This window comes from Cinclus cinclus, chromosome 3 (assembly GCF_963662255.1).
Source record: "Cinclus cinclus chromosome 3, bCinCin1.1, whole genome shotgun sequence".
NCBI classification, from domain to species: Eukaryota; Metazoa; Chordata; class Aves; order Passeriformes; family Cinclidae; genus Cinclus; species Cinclus cinclus.
The window spans coordinates 7,148,311-7,170,174 of NC_085048.1; the positions used below are offsets into that span (position 1 = coordinate 7,148,311).

Sequence of the window (21,864 nt, forward strand, 5' to 3'; positions counted from 1 at the left end):
CTGAATTCCAAATTATTAGTTATATACTGTAGATGAAATTATTATAAGTCTAAGAAGAAGTTGGCAAAAAATGTAATTACAAGAATGTACTTCAAAATATAAAGACGCTTAGTATAGGTGCAAATGTATTCAGATGAACCATGTAAGGATAGAAAATTTTCAAGAAAACAGCTTTTGTTAAGACGCTTACATTTCAAAAAATAACATGGTGAGATAAAGGAATGCAGGACTATTCTTTATATGGGATAAAGGTTTGGGATTGTTTTTGTACCAGAGCTATATATTAAGTACAGACTACTCTCACAGTGCTGGTTATGGCTTGCACAGAATACAGAATGCAGTAGTGGAGATATCTGAATTCACTTAAGCAAGGCAATTTCAGCCTGAACTGTAGCTGAGCCGGGAGAGAGGGGGATGAAAAAAAGAATAGTAACAGGACTTCTGTATGAACCTTATATTTTTTCGAATGTTAATTTTCTTGAAGCATTTGAATTAAATGTTGTGTTTCATAAGCCATCATTAAATGTAATTTGAGCTTCAACCGTCAAGGATACTTACGGTAGGCCAAATGAGATTCTCTAACCCCCAAAAAAACTGGTTAGCCCATCTACAACTCTATCAATACCCACGTTTCCAGAAATAGAGATCCATTAATAAGTTTATAGTAACAACTTCAGGAGAGCTTAAAAATCACCATTTCTTCCACATCCTTTCTTTCAATAAGGAGCAAAGTCATATGAGTTCTTCACTAAGTGCTTTTTAAAACTAGGTGTGCTCTTGAGCAGCTAGGAATTAGTCCTTGTGACAAAAAGAGTCAGGGTCATACTCCTGAAGGACACTAAAAGAAAGTCAAGATTTGCCCTCTTCTAAATATTTCCTGATGGAAGTGCTTCAAAGTCAATTAATGTAGTCTTGCCTCAGCTTGTAACTTAATTCCCATCAGCCATACAACCAAAATTTAAGATCCACCAAGATTCAATTCAGTATCTCTTTGCTGTGCAATTTGTTAGGTGCATATATCTGCTGTGTGTGGTGCGGACAAAGGGCAGATTTCCAGTCACACTGCAACTTCTTCAGATCTGAAAAATGTTTGTGTCTAAATACTTTCCCATCATTTCCCAGTTTTAGTATCTAGTTTAATGAAATATAATGCCTCTACCTACAAACTGTGGCTACTTCAGGCTATAAATTTTTGCTAGTTTTTCAAAATAAAATACTACTTGACATTCTACTCGTTGTGAAGTTTCTTTCTCCATCTCCCTCCTACTTCAAAAAGGACAGGAAAACACATGTGGTTAGACAGAAAGGAAATAAATCATGATTGTCTATTTTTTCCCCTGAAAGCCATTTCAGAGATTTCAAAATAGAAATTGGGGATTTCAGTCTGAAGCAGATTCAGACAGGGAACCTGCTGTGCAAAGAAATTCAGCTTGCTCCGTGACTTTTCAAGCTACTTGCCTTGACAATTCACAGAGGTGTAATAAACACAGTAGTGTTCTACATCAAACCAATGTCCCAGAAGCTAAAAAGGAAGGCAGGATGATGTTCTGTGTCTTGTTAAAACACACACTGCAAGTTACCAAACAAGCATCTTCAAAAGCACATAATTTAGCCATAAAATGACATGGTCACTTAGAGAAACAGCCCAGCTGTCCTCAGATGGTTGCCCAGATCAGCTCTGTGAGAAGCCTGTGCCAAAAAAAACAAGGATCAGGTGGCAAAGAATAGTGTCTGGGAAGGAGGGGAGGCAAGGCTTCGTCCCTTTCCCAGACCACCAGTGCTGATGGCAGAGTATGCAAATCCAAAACACAGATAAAAACATGCCTTTAGCTTGTGATTCTACTCCTGCTGAAGCATGATAATAGGAGCTACTCCACTGCATTAGGAAGAGCACAGATATGTAGTTCCTCATTTGCATCAAGAATTTGAGATTAGATTCAGGTCAAGGAATTTTCTTCATAGGGTATTTTATATACTGCTTGGTACTTGCACTGACAGAGCAACAGATGAAAATATAAAAATAGAGGATGAATCCAGCAGTTAGTAAACTGGAATCAACAATCTGCTTATTTCACAAGTGACATAGGAAAAAAAAAGAACTACACTACGTAATTGTTTAATTCAGGGCCTGTTTCAAGACCACTGCAAACAGTGGAAGACTATCAAATTGTGTTAACTGAGGTTTGGATCAGGTTTTCGGTTTTTCTCCCAGATATAAAACCTTTGTTTCTCAAAAAATATAAGACTCAAGTATGAGGAGATAAATTTTTTGTGCAAAATTACAAGAAAAGCCTGGCATGGAAAATTAAATAAACAAGCATGGATCCCTAGCTTCATTCCACAAGTTAGCCACTGAGATCTGCCCCCACTGACAGGCTGTTGCCAACCATTTGTTTTCAACACTGCTTTGTATCTTCTCAAGAGGACAGATTCCAAACAGGATTTAGTGTTTCGTTCATGAAATTGCCGTTAATTCATACAGGAGACCTCCAGTGGTAACTCCTTTGGAAATCAGTGTTGCTGATTCAGTGTTAGTCTTTCAGTGAACTGAAAGATCCTGCTGTAGCCACCATTTTTTCATGGAGTCACAGAATGGTTTGGGTTGGGTGGGGCTTTTAAAGATCATCCCGTTCCAGCCCCCCCACTATGGGCAGAGACATCTTCCACTGGACCAGGTTGTTCTGAGCCCCATCCAACCTGGCCTTGAATTCTTCCAGGGAAGGAGAATCCACAGCTTCTCTGGGCAACATGTGATACTGCCTTGTCACTCTCATTGTAAAAAAAAAATTTAAAAAATCTAATCTAATAATCTAATATCTAATCTAACCCTCTTTCAGTTTAAAACCATTCCTCCTTGTCCTGTTACTTCAAGTTTTGGTTAGAAGTTTCCTCCATCCTTCGTAAAAGCCCCCTTTTTGTACTGAAAGGCTACAAAAAATTCTCCCTGGAACTTCTCTCCTCCAGGCTGAACAAATCCAACTGTCTCTTCCTGTATTCACAGGAGAAGTCCTCCAACCTTGTGACCATTTTTGTGACCCTTCTCTGGCTCTGTTCTATCAGGTCCATGTCTTTCTTGTGCTGGGGACGCCAGAACTGGATGGAGTATTTCCGGAGGGGTAAACTGTGCTTTTCTTACTAAGCTTTTATAAACTGTAAATCAGCCCCTAGTGAAAACAAAGGGTGGCCACGGCCCTCCCAGCTGCATCACGGGTTGGGCACCTTCTGCAAAGCTCCTCAGAGAAATTCTGGTGTCACACCAAGGAGGGGTTGCAAAGACTGCAAAGATGGAAAGCACTGTCTGCAACAAGGTCATTGCCTCAGCTCCAGCATCACTGATTTCAAGGAAGTCGTGTTCACGCTCATCCAGCTGGATATGACATAGTATTAGAGAAACACCCCCACCCTTCTCTGTAGGATATTTTAGTGTGTTCCCATAGACACTTACTTGATGAGACAGGGGATCTGAGCGGTCTGGAATGCTGGGAGTGTCGTGCCAGGAGTCAGTGGTGTTTACTGAGGGATTCACAGTGCAGTGGGGAGAGACATGAGCACTGGCCACAATCTGCCCCTGAAGTGCAGCTCCAATCAAAGTCCCAAGCACTTCCATGGTCATTCCTAAAGAATGGAAGCACAAATGTGCACTGAGGATGAGACTCTTGCTCATCGGTCTCATTGAAGAGAAACATTATCAAATAATTTCCTCTTACAAGAATGAGCAATGCCAAGAACAGAAGAACTGAAAGGTCAGTGATAGCAACAGTTTCAAGAAAAGAGAGTTTTGTCATTCATTTCTGATCAGCTTTGAGAAGTAGCATCCATGAAAGAGCATTTTCTATACAAGCTGCATGAGGTGTGAATGCTGAAATTAAGAACAAGGGGATAACAAGTGGAGTTGAGGACCAGAGCACAACTACTTTTTAAATACCATTTTTCCCAAAGCAAGACTTGGAGTCATGACCTCAGACTCTTCATCTCAAACTTGACCACAACTTGTGAAACACTTATCTACTCAGGACCTCTGAGTCCTCCAACTGTAAAATAAAGTGATACTTGTGTCAGGTTTATGGAAATAGTCCAGCTACAAAGCTCTTGGAAACATCAGGTGCTGTTCTTAATTGCCTAAGGCCAGAGTCAGGCAGAACTCTCTACCTCAATCTCAGAGAATGATTCAGACCACTAACTCTCACCAGGAAAAGGGATCATCTAAAAAAAAAAAAACAAAACGAGACAAAGCCTCCACTTAGGGAAACAAAAATATCTAACCATGGGCATCATCTCATGACTGATCAACAACCTGACCAGGTGTTGCAGCTCCGTTAACGTAAATGGTGAGAAATTTGGGTTCTAGACCCTCCTTGCCCTGAGGGATTTCAAGCCTACTGCGCCTGTTTCCCTGCAATATGGCCACATCTGGCATCCCCATGGCCAGGAGATAAACTGAATTCCTGTCCTAGCTCCAGAGACTCCTTACACATTTTGCATATAGATACATCAGGGCACGAACAGATTAAGGATGGGGCAAAGTCTCCCCATTTGTGAGGAAATGGACTTCTCATTGACCCAAACTTCAGGGATTTTTTTCTATTTTTTTCTATTTTTTTCTCTTTCAGTGGCTCCCAGGGTCACATGTTCCTTTCTGAGAAGCCCCACAGAGGATGCTGAAGGATGCTTCCAGAGCAGGTTGTGTCGTGGTTGTTCTTGTACTCCCTCTGGGAAGTGACAGGCATTTCAAAAGCTGGAAGTTAAAAAAGCCCCTTCCCCAAACTTCACATCCAATCTTACCAGCAATGCTGCAATTCAGTCCGTGCACACAAAAATCCTGGCAGATGATGGAAATCTAACCCCAGTCTGGTCTGAAGTGTTTGGACACAAACTGGTCTCAGTTGGGTGTTGCAGAGCTTTCAAACTCAGTGCAAAGGCAAAGCACTCCAATCACACCTTTCATTCAGAACACCACCTACACATTCATAACCTTTCTCTAGGGCTTCACATCTGCATTTTATCAAGCACTTGTACAGAATAAAACCCAGAAGCGTCATTAGAGGCACCAGAAATATAACCACTGTGAAACTTTATTTTCTAAGTAGTAGCAAGAGCTGAGGAACAGGTATCCTTCAAAGTTCTTGTGTGCTCAGAATTTATGATGTATTATTTTCCACATCAGCCTAGAAAGCTTATCCACCAGCAGATTGTACCTTGAAGTAGTCTATGTTTTGGCCAGAATCTAAGTAGGAGTTATGTTAAGGCAACTTTGGAATCCAGTATTTCTACCTTGCATTAATATCAACAGCAGAATAAAATTCATAATAAGCAGTTCTGCTTGTCTCCTGCAGACTGTAATGGATCCTCTGATCCCAATCTTATTTTTGAGAGCACACTTGATATTACACAGCTGTTTTCTTTTAACAGTTGAAGAAATGCCTGAACAACTGTCTGCATCCAAGACAGTCTATCAACAAGAAGAATTCTCTGTGAAGCCCAAAGACAGGCAAATGGGTTTTACTTAAACACAGGAAAAGGTAAAAAAAATCAGGTTCTCACATAAGCATAACCATTACAAGAAAACTTTTTTCCAAACAAATATTATATTAACATACACAAAAATACCAACATTTGAAAACTCAAAACTATGGTTCATTCCACTACCTTAATTTGGTTTAGGAGAAGAGCTGTACACTCAAAAGTTAAACATTTTCTGAATAAAATGACACTAAATGTGTGACACCTCTCAGCCATGGAGTTCAACAGCTTTTATAAGTACAAGTTTCACATGCTTATGAAGCCTTGCATGGGACTAGCAGATCAGAAAGCACATTTATTTGGACCACAGCCTCTGCAGACATAAAACCAGACAATAGAAAACACTAGGTACATGGATTTAGTTAGAATTTAGGCCAGATGACTCAGAATACAGTCAGTGCCAAAGAATATAACACAACTGGAATCTCCTGCTGTTTAGTCCTGTCCTGTGACTGCCAATCCCAACTTTTTCTTAAAGATTGTTGATGGTAATGTAAATTACAACAGTTTCCTGTCTCTGGAGAGGGATTGGGTTGATCAGGGAATATTGCATCTAGAATTTTTGACATTACATTTTTAGTACTTCTCCCTATATCACTGTGCCTCTGTGGGTTTCAGCATAATCAAGTATGTTGAGAGTTAGAAGAATTAATGGAAGAGAAAAGGGATCTTGCCAGGAAGAGAAAACAGATGCAACAAAAAAATCTAAAGCAACACTTTAAGGACAAGTTGAGAAAAAAATCCTTCATGTAATATATGACTTTTTTCTTTTTACCTTGCTTAATGCACTTACACAACAAAGAATACATGAGAATGGAAGAGGGCAGGAGGAGAAGAAACTTTTTGCCTCCAATTTATGATCTGTACAGGAAATCTTGAAAATATTTTCACTGCACTGTTTTTTAGCTGGATTGATTTGCTTCAAAGCTAAAAGTTTTTCTGGTTTTGGTTGTTGAAGAGCCAGAGATATGGTCTGGAAAACATCATCCTTTTAACTAATACACTCAGAGTGCTAGTTATATTACAACAAGATCTGCCTTTAAACTATCTGGTGTATGTCAAAATTAATTAAAAAAACACAGATTAAATGGAAAAAGATATTTCAGTTGGTGTGAACATGCACACAAAATTACTTTCCTTTTTGGTGAGGTTAACTGTCTTGGTTCTATGAGTTCTCAAATCTTTTTCTGAGAAAACAGGTGTGGGATCTGTATTTATAACATGAAACACATAAATCTAAGAAAATATGAACTAAAAAAAAAGAAGACAACAAAACAAAAAACCACACCCCAAATAAAACCAAAACAACAAAATCCTCAAAATTACTTTCATACTTTCTTAAATTGAATGTTTCTTGTTTTTTCCCTTACAGATCACCTTTAAATTAAATCATCATTCCTTACCCTGACTTGCTAGGAGTGATTTTTTTATTGTTTCCTCTGGCTAGCAATAAACCAAAAAGAGTTTATAGCTAATCAGACAATTTGAGACAATTAATGTCTCCTATTTAACTAGAATAATGCAATTCCTTTGAAGACAAATTAGTTTTCATCACATATTGAAATATTCTTATAAAAGTCCAGTTTAGGGACACAAAATACTAGGAACTTCCTATAGATTAAGAAAGATTTTCAATAAAACTCAGCCCCAGTCCCCAAGAGAGAGCCCAGATCACACTCACTATAAGCTGTTGCAGAATCTCTGTCCCTCTGGTCTGTGCTGAGAAACATGGTGAGAGCAGAATATGGTACTTGGAATAACTATGGGAAGAAAGAACATGACTTAGGAAATGTCAGGGTAAAATTGCTGTATTCCTTTGATATCCATGAAAATGGTTTAATGGGACCTTGAAGGTTCATTCTGAACACTGAGAACCCTCAACCAATTTTTTAACACAAAGACCTGCTTTTTCTTTCTGGTTTGAAAAGTATATAAAAAGAAAACAGTACCTTTCAGAATACAAATAATAAATAATAAAATACCCAGAGGGTTTATGATGATGCTGTGCTCCTTCAGTTTCCTTGGGAATACATCCTTCACAGAGAGACTCAAAGGAATTTTGTTTTCTTTGCACTAGGACACTATTGTGTTCCTAGCTGGAGCTAACTAGCAGGAAGCAAAGCCATAAAGAATAAATAATTTTCCACTTTATTCAATCCAGAAGACTGCACCAATACACCAAATATTTCAATTATCTGTCTAGTTATGTAAATCCAGGAGATAATAGTGAAAACAACTCTGTCTTTCAGCAACATTGTGCCACACACTCCTTAATTTGAGTTAGGCATAAGTTAAGACCATTGCAAAGTGGAACTGGGACATGAACCTGCCCGAACAACCAAGTTCTCTGTGGTGTTCCCACCACCCCAGAGATCTGTAGCCAAATTAAGTCTTGCACTCTGCATCCCACAAAGTTTGTACAAAATCCATTTCTGTTCACCTCCATCAAAAATGGCAAGGGTGTACATTTTCAAAACTCTGCCATGGAAACCCTGTGTTTGTCTTTCAAAAGAAAGAGGAAAGAAATTATTTGAAACCATTATGGATGACTTCTGGACCATCTTTCTACTGGGGAAACAAAGGACCTAGGGAAATATTGAAGCCCAACATAGAAATACAGAATTCCTAATCTGCTCCTGAGAACAGAAGTTATGAGCAATCAGATGTCTAACTGGAATACAGGAATGAGTTGAGAGCACTGGAGGTAACCTGGATGAATTAGCAATTCATTTACTAGAAAAAGCATTGGCAGAAACCATCAACCAGCAGAGAGTTTGGTAAAAGGGCATCTGCCTGTCCCTTAAACTCACTAGAAGTCAAAGTAAGATGTGAAAACAAGTTTACTGATATGAATACTTTAATATAGACAGACAACAAGCAAGTTACTGCTGAAAATATCATGACCTGTAATCTACTTACTGTGGTCAGTGCTTGGAAAAGGCAGTAGAAAGTCAGATACCAAGCAACTCTTCCTGATACAAACGGAGGCAGGTACCACATAAAAAAATAGGAGACTATTGTGAAGGGTGTACATGCCAGCACCCTGAGAAGAAAATTAGCACACATCAACAATCTTAAAATAGCAAAGCACATTAAATTTTCTTGTTAATAATGAATATAACACAATTTATTTTATGTGGAGTTTTTCTAACTGTAGTAATGTATGCTTTTAAATATCAAAAGTTAGTGTGCATTAAATACACTGATGACTATAAAATAATATCAATATAAAATATAAAATACATAGATTAATACTTTCCTGAAGTGGAAAAAAACCGCAGCAAATATGAAAGAAAAGAGCTACATTTAAATTAATATCTGGCTCAGAGGAGACATAATTTCCTTTCACATGCACTGTAATAGCATACCTATATTGCCATTCCTTGGCACATTTCTCAGATTAGACATTTATTAGAAAGAATCACTGAAAAAGTCACTAAGATCTGTCATCATGCCTTTGCATACTCCAGCAGTTTTTACATGAGTTTACTTATTATTGAGATTTCCTCTGCTAATTTTAGTGCCTTTGATTTTCCCCTGAACTTTGTCTCTTCACTGTTGCTTCAAGCAAGTGTAAATCTGTTGATACAATTAAAAATACTGAAAAAAAACATACGAGACAATGGACAGCATTTTGTGAAAGCTCCTACACACTGTGTCTAGATGGGTTTAGGACAATTTCCTCCATTTGACTCCTAATCACTTCAAAAACAAAAGGATCATCTTCAGAGAGGAAGGTGGCTTTAAAAAAAGGAACCACAGAAACTTATATTCCAGACATTGCCATTAACCAGCAATTAATGACATTAGTCTAAAACCCATTTCAGGCAAATAGCACTTGTCAAACTCCATGATACAGAATTGGTCAGATGCTATTATTTCCTAAAAGTCTGAGTTGCAGCATCAGGCCTGTCCTGTATTCTTGTAAATCAGGCACTGAACAATGTATTTAGATGACCAAGATCCTAACAAAAAATTTCCAAACACATAAAACAGAAAACAGATTAATCCCTTCACAACAGCACTACTGACATTGGGGGTCAGCTGATTATTTTGCAATCGTGAACTGAAAACCTGGAATACAAAAGAGTAATGTGGGTAAATAGTTTAGCAAAACAATGGCTTTCCCACACTGCTCTTTGGGATGGACAGCATCACTGGGAGCTGAACATTTACCAGGAAAGTGCCAGGTTCTGGTACTCTCTGTCCCTCTGGTCCCCAGCTCACAGTTCACCCACAGCAGTGGAAAACATAAACAAGAGGTAAAATCCTGACACATGTCAGGGTATCTACCTTCCTCTCCAAAAGCAAGAGCTCTTCCAGGTGGCGTCCAGGCAAAGTCACCACACCAAATATCTTCACAGCCACTTTTTCATGCAACTTTTTAGCAACAACCCTCTTGGTATTGTTCTTCCCTTTCCCACATCTTCTCTTCCTCTAATGCCAGGGAGCTTTCAAAGCCTTGCTGGAGTTGCTGAATATGTGATTGTCAGCTATTATCTCTTTTGACAAAATATTTGACCAGTATTTCAAGTCAATGTCTGCTTCTGCCTTTTAAAGCCATTAAATAAGTGATTGATAACTTTGTGTTATACTGAGGACAGTATTAAGTGACAGCTAAACATTTACCTCCCTTACTAATGTTCTTGCTTTGCTGGCAAGCTTTTCTGACTGAAAAAAAATCCATTGGTTCATTCTCAATTATTAAGAAGTCAGAAAAAAATTCAAAATACTAAAGTATTTTTAAGTGAAGGGAAGCCCCATTTTTTGCTTTGCAAAAAAAAAAAATGGCCTGACTCTCAAAGTCTAGAAGCGGAATTCCCATGAAAATATTAGTGTTATCAGAAAAACACAGACAAAATCCTCCTGTAAAGAAAACAGCTGTTAGATGAAAGGTGGAGTTAGATAAGCACTTTTCCTGTAAGAAGTGCAAGATGTGCTGGAGCTGGTTTACAGTGAAAAGAAAGTTCATGGTTGTGCTAGGACAAGAATCACTCTAATATCAATGTAACACTAACAATAAACACATGCACTTGTTGTATTTTCAGAGAACTTAAAAACAGAAAAAAGCTTCAGAATACTTTTAATGGCATTTATATAAGAAATTTAATTGTTTTCCTTTTGGATAGCTTTCCTACTTGGTTAATTCAGTGGTCATTAAAAACCACACCATCTACCTGGCCTCCAACCCAATCCTGAAAAGAGGAACAGCAGCAAGCTCCTCTTTTCCCATGAGACTTGACAAAAAGCTTAACTTCAGCCTGAAGGCCCTGTTCCTACTGAGCCAAGAGCAGCTGATCTCAGCCTTTTTCCAATGTGTACTTGCCTTCTCTATTTTGTCAGATATAAGCTGCCCATGGACAAGTTTCTGTAGCAGTAAAACTGATCAACAGCAAGAGAACCAGCTAAAAACTGTGCTCATTTTCCCTGAAATTTCTACTCCCTTGATCAGGATGTATTTACTCTTAGATTTTTGTTGTAAATCAAGCTGGTGGATTATATAAATTAGAAATTCACAATTAATTTAAAATATCTTACAATAGATCCATATAATGTATGAGATAAAATGATGAAAGACTCCCTATTTCACAAAGTAGTTGTGGTGGGTCTAAATTAGTACAAACCAGCACAGTAGTCAGTCTCTCCTTGGCTTCCAAAATATGAAAAGAAACAACAAACACATGCCCTGTGGCATAGATGAGCTTGAGTTCCTCTAGCACAGCCCAATCTTTTCCAATTTTTCTTTCTTCACACCTGCCAATCTCCTTCCTGTTAGGCAACATTCCTTGTTCTGACCTCAGAGCACATGGACAGCACATGCACATAGGTAAGATGTCTCAGTGGAACATCACACACTTCCTTCACCAAAAATTCAAAACCTTACAGCACGTTACTCATTGTAAGAGTCGTGGTGATTTTTTAATGAGCTGTGCTGACTATGGGATGAAAGAGAAGCAGGACCCTGCTGTAAGAAGAGCCTCACAGTGCCATGGCAGTGCTGCTGCTGTGCCCTTCAGTGCCATGGTGTCACATCTGTCCTGCATCCATGCACACATCTGTTCTACATCTGTGCATGCATCCTGAAATGAACTGAACTGAACTGAAAGGCCTGGGGAGTTTTAAAGGAGCTCCTGGAAGGCTGATGTGAGCCGTGAAGGCACTCTAGGACATAGGTAGAAATAAGTTCCAACTTTGTGGAAGAGCAAAGTCAAACTAAAGAAATCTAGACAAAGATGAAAATTCAGCCACAGATTTAAGAAAGTTTTAGGTCTCAGCTTCCAGTTTTGCTAAAAATAGCCTCTTGGCTTTATTTATTTGCATCTCCAGTGGTAGAAAATCTCTTCTGTGTTTTCATGGGCGGAAAAGTTAAAGATGACATGGCAATTTTTAGTTTTTATTTTATATATGTGGAATTAATATAATCCCTGAGAGTAATTCAGTGACGTGGCTGTATGATCACAACACTCAATATTCACATATATATGTAAATATATGTACACATTTATACTTACCAAGGCATGAGCCGGCCAATTTTTGTCCATCTACTTTTGCTAATAAAAAAGCCAGCAACAGGATCAGTAACTGCACCTGAGGCTTTGCCAATGAACAGCACCAAAGAGGCATGAAATGGAGTAATCTGAAAGTACAGACAGAATACAGTAAACAAGAGCCATTGTTTTGCAATACAATGAAACAGCATAAAGCAACTTTCCAGAAAAAAAACACCTCAGTGTTTTAAAGAATAATGATAGCTCGTTTACAAAACACGTCTGGTGCTGTCATAGAAATTTCTATTGGTTACCCATAGCAAACAAATGAGACATTGAGATTGGCGCTGTGAATTAAGGGAAGGGAAAAAGAAGGGGAAAATGCAAGGGAGGAGAGATCCAGCATGTGTTTAGGATGAGGAAAATGAATCTGTCAAATAGCAAAGTCCTTGTTTTCATCATACAATCTGACAGAGTCCCTCTGTAATCACCCTCTTGCTTTTCCCCCACACATCTCCCTCTCCCCATATCTTTATCTTGACCTGATCTAGAAAATGGTAGAGGGGGCTGTTTACATGCAGTAATGTTTTTCTCTCTCCTGGGATTAGCAACAAGGCTTCCAACTGGTGGCATGTGGCTGAGGAAGAGGTTGTTGCACAACAGACTTTATCCACTGGGGGCTGAGTGGTGACAACTGCATTGTGTAAGGCACTTCTGCTCAAATCAAAGCTGCCAGCACGTGTCCATCACACCTCACTTGAAAACTGTTTGTGGATTACAAAAGAATAAAATGGCCAAGTACAAAACCTCTGAAATTAACCCATACTTCAGTGCTTATATAGAAATACAGTTTATCCCAGGCAAGGCAGTTATTTTTTCACATGTATCTGTACAGAGCTTAGGAACCCCCATCACACAATAGTTAAAAAGGGTGGGTTCTCTTCCAAGTATTCAGTTCACGTCATTGCAACTATTGTCCTGAAAAAAAAAAGTCATTGAAACCTATATAAATCTAAATGTTCCTCACATCAGTTATTGAGAGAAGCTGCTGAAAGAGCCTCTGTGGCTTAAAGAGCGAAAGCAGACAAGATCCCTTCATCTCTGTGCTTCAGCATAGCAGTGCTCCAAAGGCCTGGAAAACACAGCTGATACAGCACCAAGCTTGAGCAGGTATCCCCTGCTTTCCTGCAAAGGACACTGTCTCCCAGGCAGCATCACCAGGAACACAGCTGGTGCAGGTCCCCTGCCTGCAGAATTTGCTGCAGGTGTTCTCTCAGAGGTGAAAGAAGGAAGCAGTAATCTTTGAATGTCCTGGATGACCAGCACAAAAGGCAGGTGCTATGGACTTCTGACATCACATCCATTACATTTTAGCCCAAATTAGATGAAATTGCAGTGGCAGCCAATGTTCCTGTCACCACCAGCTCCAAGATACGAATCCCACCCTGGAAAGTTTGTGAAGAGGGAAGGATTGGGAATGGCAGTGCCCAGCAGATAACAACAGTGGCTCTCCATTCCATTGCTGCATGGTGGGATGAAGCTGGGATGAGGAGCACTGGACTGTGTCCAACCCTCTTGCTGATCCACTTTTGCTGGCTCGTGCCCTCCCACAGCCATCAAAGGGTGGCAAGTAGCCCAGCAGCCCCAAGGCAGACTCACCATGGGGGCTGCACCAGGACTGCCCACAGGTCAATACTGCTCCTCAAGAGACAGGGCAGACAAAATAAGCACAAAAGGGCAGCCAGAAAGATAGAGGGGTTGAAATACTGCAGTTATGAGGGGGACAAGAACAAAAAACTACAAATTAGGTGAGTTCCACATTTGTATTTTGTTTGGGTAATTAAACAGACTGGAGGGAAGTGGAGATAAGATACATAGAGGTGGAAGAAAACTTTGAGGAAAAAGCAAAATTTCTTTCACGTTAGGAGTGGAGTCTGTGTAGTCACCCTGTCTTCATCATTGGTATGGCTTATACATCGCTTGGCTGCATTTTCTTATCTCCTAAATCTAGACAGTGTCTGTCAGCAGCACCAATGCCAGAAACTTTTCAGTGTTAAGAAAATACAAGATAAAATATGCTCAATTTGCCCATCTTGAAAGGAATGAATACCAGGATCCTTTTATCAGAGAATATGGTATCCTTTAGCAATTGGTCTCAAGGATCCTGTGGGGTTTGAGTTCCATTTACATCTGTATTCTCTACAGGTATTTTAGGTGGAACAAGGAATTCAAATCGAAAAACTGTAAGTTACAGAAAATTAATAAAAAGTATAATTTTCTTAGAAAGGATCAAGATTATGTATGAAAGATTACACTTGTTAACTTTTATATTCTCTCAAGAAGCTAAAACAGTTCTGCTCCCTAAGTGGGAAAGAAATAAATCCAGGGAGTGACTATATAATTACATTCTCTCCCCTGAAAATGTGTGGGAAAGAACACAGGATTTCAAAGCTATTTATCAGACCTTGAAATAAATCCTGTCCCTGCAGGACAACTTCAGAGAACAAATTAAACCATCAGGGAACAAATAATTAAGCCCCTTAATGAAAGAGTAAGTATATCACTACAGACATTAGGCATAACTATTTGGTTTCAGGAGAAGCTTGTTAATAAAATAATTATTTTGATGTCACTTATTTAAGTGGTGCCAAAGATGCACGGATGGAACCCCAGCTCTCTGGACACTGTACACAAACACATGAAGGAACAGTCCCTTGCTTCAAGAATTTTCAATCTCTATGATTAGCAAAGAATGGGGAAATTGCCACATTTCCAAGCACCCTGGGGAAATAGTGTTAGAGATTTTCTCATTTATTTCCTGCTTCATCATCTCCAATGGCTTGTGCTGCCATCCTTGATGTCAGTGGGCAGCAGCTTTACTCAGAGCTGCTCCCCTCCCTGCTCCACCACCAAGCTCTTTTTTCCACCTCCAGCTCCTCAGATTCCACACCATCATTTGACATCTTTGACACTGCTGTCCAAAACTGGCTCCTTTTCTACATCTTGTGACTTTGATCTCAACAAGGCGCTCAAGATGATCCCAGCTGTACATGCGCATCTTACCTTGTTGAAAATTTTATTAAGTCACAAGTCAGCTTTTAATACCAGAATTTTACAGGAAAAAACATAAACTTCTGGACACTTCCAAGTCTTAATATCCTGTCTTTAGACAGCAAATGGGTAACGATATCTAACCCAGAAACTCCTGTTTTTTTCCAGCAAATAGGAACAGTCATCAGTGCTGAAGTCCCACCTGTAGTTTCAGAGCTGTTCTCACAGTCCCTGCAATTTGGCCTCAACTCCCTAAAATCTTTTTTTCTATCCTAGTACCTTGTCCTAGTTACCGTGCGTGCATACAAGACAATCCAAAACAGTAAAAATTGCTTATGAATCGATTTTCTTTCTGTCTCTGCTGTCCTGAAATCTAGCTGGAGCAGCTGAAAGTCAGATGAATGGGATGACTCCTAGTGCTTTGTTTCACCAGATCTGCTTCTGCACCAGAGAGCCACAGACTGGAAGCAAAGAACCTTCAGGAAGGGTAACTCAGCTTTATTTGCCATGAAATTACCTTACACAAACCACACAAAATTGTGTGAAATTGTGTTGGCTACTGGGTGCAACTGGAGTGATTTTTAACTAAACCACATGAACAAAACTTCACAGCCTCAACATGGTGATATTAATGTTTTCAGATGTCTTGTGTCTTTCATTCTTTGACTCCTGACACTGAGAACTGATTTTTCTTGTGTCTGCAAGTGTGTGAACTCTACGGCACCCAAAGTCCTAATAATGATACCAAACTGAAAGTGAACAACAGCCATTTCAAGACAGAAAGAAAACTAGGGGGAAACAATTAATTCTGGACAAGTTTATGCAATTTCCAGGATGCTGAACAGCTAAAGGCAATGACAACGAGACAATTTAACATATTTATTAACTAATTCCCCTTCTGTCATTCCAGGGATACAGATAGCAATATCAGAGTTAAATCCACAGCCTGCAATTGTTTCTTGTGCTACTTACATGGGCTATGTCTAGCAGGTAGATCTGCAGGAAGAAAGAAGCAGCACTCCCTGCCACCTGGTTTGGGGCACCTCCTATGGCATAACACAGTTTGCTGCACATCGAGAGCCTGAACCCCTGTGTGAGAGGAAGTAGAGCAAACCATGAGTAAACCAAGGTGCACAAGTTAAAAGCTACACAAGTGATAAGGTTAAAGTCTATAGTTAACACCATTTTAATGTATTTGCTTCCCAGCTATTCCACTAATAAATCTGTATGCCCTCAACCCCTATCATCAACAGGCAGTTGGGTGCTAGTTACTTTGATTTTTAATGGGTTTGTTCTCTAATTCAGCCCCAGAAAACAGATTACAGTGTTCCTAAAAGTGAGTTGGGATGACCCTCAGGCTTACCTACCTTCCTTTCTCAAGCTATTAAAAGGAAACTAGTCTACAATCAAGCAAGAAGCAGCAGAGAAGTGCTACACTATTATTTGAACTTAGTTTTATCTTTGAATGTTTAATTCATATTTTTGAAGACTGAAAACTTTTACTTTAAAATATTTATTTTATTAACCTTTCAGATAATAATAATTGATAAATACCCTCATACCACAGTAATTAAACAACATTCACAGAAAGTTCCAGAGACCAAACAGATTCCAAATATTTGTGCTTTGTTCCTTCCTTTGTCACAAAATGCTGGTGTGACACTGGCAAGAATATTCTCAAATATAATAGCCAAATAAGAATAAGATAAATGTTGAAAATAAGGTTGCATATGAGTAATTAAAATACAAGAAATGCACAGTTTCTAAGAGATTCTAATGAAGAGCATAGGAGTCTTTTTCCCAATAGTAGAAGTTCCAGGATAGTAGAAAGCCTTTAAAAAAAACCCATAGCATTTAATTTCATGACATAAAATTCAAAATGAAGAAAGCAAATTACTCTTTGTAAATCTGTATTCCTTTCATAGGGACAACACATCAAATCAAATTTTTAACTTTTAGGCTTTCAGTCCCTCTGTAAAATTTGCTGTCAACAGAAGCCAGAAAATGTGAAGAGGAGCAGCAATATTAATCCTGGGCCTGTCTTCTCTCTGAACTGACTACACAAGCCCTTAATTCTTATGTTAGATTGGGATAAAAATAGAGGTATGGAAATTAAATCCACCACTATGATATTCTGATGCATTACCTAATTTCTGAACATTTTTAAATTTACTGACCCATCATCTTTACTCTGTAACAGTTTTGACTTTTAGACTTCTAGGCAGTGCCTTTCATCATCTGAACATTTCCCTTTGAACTGTTTTATCAGAGTGGGTGTGAACAAACAAGCACAAATATCAGGACTCCTTCCTTTTTTGTGTTTTCCCAGAAAAAGACAGGGTGGGATCCCATTACTACACCCAAGGAAAGTGGACACTGTCCGGGCATGGGCTGCAAAATGTTATCACCACAGCAGGCCTCACTTTACACTGCATTGGCAATTTTCTTCTTTGCAGGGAAAAAACAGTGATAAACAGCCACAAGACAGACTTCATTGTAACAATTACACTATTTAATTTGATAAGAGATTATAAACAAAACAGACTACACATATTTGCTGTCTGAAGTAACTCTTCATTTTCCATACATAAGTACTAATAAATATGAGCTTTATTAGACTTGTGGGTCCACAGAAGTTTGCTAGCTTGACCCATTGTCATCCCCTTGAGCTTTGCTCCAGGGGCTGTGTACTTCAGAACTTTGTCTCACTTTTTCATTTTTCAGACATTCCCTTTATTTTTTATTTTGTAATCATTAAATCCCTTCTAAAGATTGTTTTCCCTTGATACTTTCCCTCTGGTTGTCCAAGCATTGGCAGGATGACTTTCAGCTGAAATCAAGAGATATATAAACCACTGCTGTGCAAATCCTGTATCCTATTGCAACCTCAAAAACTATTAAAAAAACTTTTAAATCTGTAACGCTGCTTTGACACTTACTTTCACTAGTAATTTTCATAGACTCACAGAATGTTTTGTGTTAGAGAGGACTTCTGAAGCTCATCTAATCCAACCCCTCTGCCATGGGCAGGGACTTCTTCCACTAGCCCAGGTTGCCCTGAGCCCCATCCAACCTGGCTTTGGACACTTCCAGAGATGGGGCAGCCACAGCTTCTCTGGGCAACCTGTGCCAGGGCCTCAACACCTTCATAGTAAAGAATTTCATTCTTACTTGCTTCTTTTAGTTTGAAACCACAGCCCCTTGTCCTTACAATAGCTAAGTCTGTGGTAAAACAGAAAAATTAAATGCCTCTATATAATATACATTATTCCAAAATGTTATTAGAACATGAAGAATGTCAAGTTCTTAAGAACTAATGTAATTAAGTGGTACACTAAATGGTCAACCAAGATCTAAACTTACATGCTGCAAGTGGTACTCCTGTCTTTAAAGCAGTTTCATGGTTAGAAAATTGACAATCTTAGTACATTTTTTATGAAGTTTCAGTGCAATTCCACACACACCCACAGTGCTGCTCAACTATTCTCTGAACCATGCTCCCAGATCACCTTGAAGCAAAGTTAATACTTTGGTCACAGCAGTAGTTAAGTTTTAATTAAATTTTGATTATGAATGTTATTTTCAGAATAAAACAAGCTGTCAGGTAGACATGGCATACAGAGGTGTCCTGTCTGGTCACCCACAGAAACACAGGGAATCTGCAGTTTATGAGCTCCCTGGAAGGTAGGTTACATCCTGATCACTGCTCCATCCCTGTTTTGCTTTCATTTTGCCTAATTGCTTTTGGAACTTGTTTGTACATTAAGCCATAAACACCACAGCAGTTCTGCATGGAAATGACACATCCTGTGAAAGGAAATGCCACTGTCACTGTAGATCTGCTGCCTGGTAACTTCATTGAGTGTCCCTGAGCTTCTAGCTGCTAAGAAGCAATCCTTCAGACTCCACATTCTGGTGTGTCTTTCAAAAAGAAGCAGCCCACAGTAGATTTTTGCATCTTCGTGTTGAATTCATAAGGTAATGAGCACATTTTCTGCCTCGGTGCATGATGGAAAGTGGTAAAATGAAGGTAGGACCCTGCACCACTGAAGCTGAAGCATTTCCTTCTCTCTATCTTCCTACAATTAAGAGCATGGAAGAGGCACACGGCAGCTGTCTGTCACAGGATCTACAGGAGCAAGCCCAGCCTCGGTTGGGTTTGCATGATACTGCTCCTAAATGCTGACAGAAGCTGTCCTGGAAGGATAACACTGAGCAGGGCTGCGTGGCCAACGGCAGAGCACTGGCTATCAGCAGCTCACAGGGCTTTCCTCCAAGGGCTGGCTGTCTCTGCTGCACTGCTTCCTCAAAAAAAACCACAAAATGCTTGATTCCTGTGAAATCCAGTAAAAGTTTCTTCACCCATGCAGGTTCATCAGCAAGCTAAACGTACTCCGTGAATCGTTAGAGATAGGAATGCGTAGGCAGTGGTCAAATAAGGAATTAAACATAAAAGTACAATCAAAATTTTGTTTTGAGGCCCCTGTAGTGTAGTTGAGTGTCAACATCAAATTACTTCTATAAGCTTTAGGAGAAATGATGCATGAGAGGTAAGAGGAAGGAAGGTCAAACAAAGTTAAAGTACTTTTTTTTTTTTGTTCTCAGATTAACCTGACAATTTTGCACTTATACATGCTCCCATCATATCAAATTTAATTGTGTTTCAAGACAAACCAAGAAAGCATAATAGCTGAGAGATTTGATTTTGCTCCTTAAATAGAAAGCTTAAACATTACTATGGAAAATTAATGTTTCTCCTACCTCTGTAGTTCCTTTATTTTTAATTTTCTTGTAAGGTAAAACCATACTTGTAAATTTTCCGTTTCTCAAGAGAACAGAAATGGAATACAATAGTCATAGCAGAACAACTTATTTCTGCAGAAAGCATTTCAGCTCTTTGAAAACAACTCAGCAACTGTGTTGCAGGCATAGGGAGCAGCAGCATTTTGTCCTAAGATATTTGTTATCAGTCGAGTCCAGAACTGAACCAACAAGTAATTTAAAAGCAGTAAGAACAGAGAGCGAAACCTGTGACTAAGATAAATGCTAGCCTAGGTTTATCTGAGAAACAATGAAATGCGGCTAGTGAGGAGCAGCTTTTGAGTCAGCTTTCCTCTCAACGTGGAGTTAACACTGCTAATTAACACTGTTCTGTGAGTGACCAAACAACTGCCTCTGGAAAGCACGAACGAGTGCGGCAGTCACGGGCGGCATCCCAGCTTCCTCACACCGAGCATCTTGAGGACCGGTTTCAGGTTTCTGAGTGGAAGAAGACAGGAGTAGGGTTTGTGTGCGGGCACCTGGGCAAGGGCACATGAGTAAGGTGGGATACAGTGGTGCTTCCTCAGGATATTCTTCCAGCTGCTGGCAGCGCAGCTCTGAGGAGCTCCGTGAGACAAAGACGGTGTACCTGTGCAACATCTGCAGACCTTTGCCATGACTTCACCCAGATGCTTCCCAAACACAAAATTTCAAGCCCGAACAGGGCGTGCCAGGTGTCTGACGAGCTCCATGGGCTGAATGCCCCGCAACACACTGTGGAAGGCTTCCTCATCTGCTCAGTTTGGAAGCTGCCCCTTCCCAGTTTCACCTGGTGTTCCCTCATGGAGTTGGGGAGTCCCCGCTCCTACGGAGGCGAGCACAGGGTCTGAGGAGGCAGCGGGAGATGTGAGCATCACATCACATCACGGGAACCGGGACTCTCCGAAGCTCCGGAGAGCGAACCGCTCCTACTTCCCGCATCCCACGTTCCTTGGGCCAGGGGGCAGCCCTGGAGGGGGCAGGAGGTGGGGGAGCGAAGGCGCTTTTCCCTTGCACCGCAGGAGCAAATCCCGTGCAGCTCATTCCAGGAAAAGCACCGGGGTCGCGGCGCTGGCCGGCGAGCGCGCAGGGGCGGCGGGAAGGGCTGAAGAGCTATTCCAGGTGTTCCAGGTACGCTCTGGGACCGCTCACCGAGCCCCGCACAAACCCGGGCGGCCCCAGCCCCGCCGAGCGCCCAAGACCCGCCGCGGTGGAAGCGAAGCCCCGGCGTGCCGGGACCCCGCTCTCGCCCCGGCCGTGCCCGAAGGGCTCTCCCAGCCCCCCCGACAGCCGCCCCGCCCCTCGCAGCCCCCCCCGGTACCTCCTGCTCGCCCGCCGGGGCGTCCCTCGCAGCCCCCGCCATGGCACCGGGACATCCTAGCCCGAGCGACACCTGCGCGCCCGGGGCGGGGCGGCGGAGCCCAGGGACAGCGGGCGGGATCCTCGCCGCCCTCCCAGCGCCCCGGAGGGGCCAAGGCGCCGGCGCTGCCCTCTCGGGCCGGGACCGGGCATCCCCCGCCCCGTCCGGCCCTCCCCGGCACCTCCTGGAGGAGAGGAGCGGGGCAGCCCCCGGCGGGGTGCGGGGCTCAGGGACGGGGCACGGGGGTGGAGCGGGCCGGGGCTGTGTTCACCCAGCCCCTAAACGCCAGCTCTGCCCTGGAAGGGATGCGCGGTTTCGCGATATGCAAGGATGTAGAACCACGCTGTGAGCCGGACGGAGACCACAGAGTGGGTGCGGAGAGCGGCTGCTAATTCTTCCATGGGGTGCTCAGAGAGTGTAAGGGACTGCCCGGGGAGGCACCGGCCCTGGGGCTGTTTAAGGAAAGACTGGATGTAGCACTCGCTTCCGTGGTCTGGTTGACAAGGTGGTGATCGGCCGTCGGTGGTCTCAGGGGTCTTTCCAACCTCGCCGATTCTGTGATCCTGCGGCCCCCGAGCCAACACTCTTACCTAGAACACACGCGTTCACCACCACCCTGCCCCTGGGAAAGTGCTCTCGCACGCA

General features: G+C 41.2%; 1 protein-coding gene across 1 annotated transcript in view; it reads right to left on the reverse strand.

The window, feature by feature from the left end:
- Positions 1–21,463, reverse strand: part of MFSD2B (MFSD2 lysolipid transporter B, sphingolipid) — a 38,465-nt gene extending 17,002 nt beyond the window's left edge. The window contains exons 1-6 of the mRNA XM_062489662.1: positions 21,181–21,463; positions 16,032–16,148; positions 12,033–12,157; positions 8,440–8,563; positions 7,202–7,280; positions 3,446–3,615 (exon numbers count right to left, since the gene is read on the reverse strand). Of these exons, the coding sequence (XP_062345646.1) occupies positions 3,446–3,615; positions 7,202–7,280; positions 8,440–8,563; positions 12,033–12,157; positions 16,032–16,148; positions 21,181–21,222 (657 nt within the window). The 5' untranslated portion in view covers positions 21,223–21,463. The remainder of the gene's footprint in view (positions 1–3,445; positions 3,616–7,201; positions 7,281–8,439; positions 8,564–12,032; positions 12,158–16,031; positions 16,149–21,180) is intronic.
- Positions 21,464–21,864: the final 401 nt, after the last annotated feature.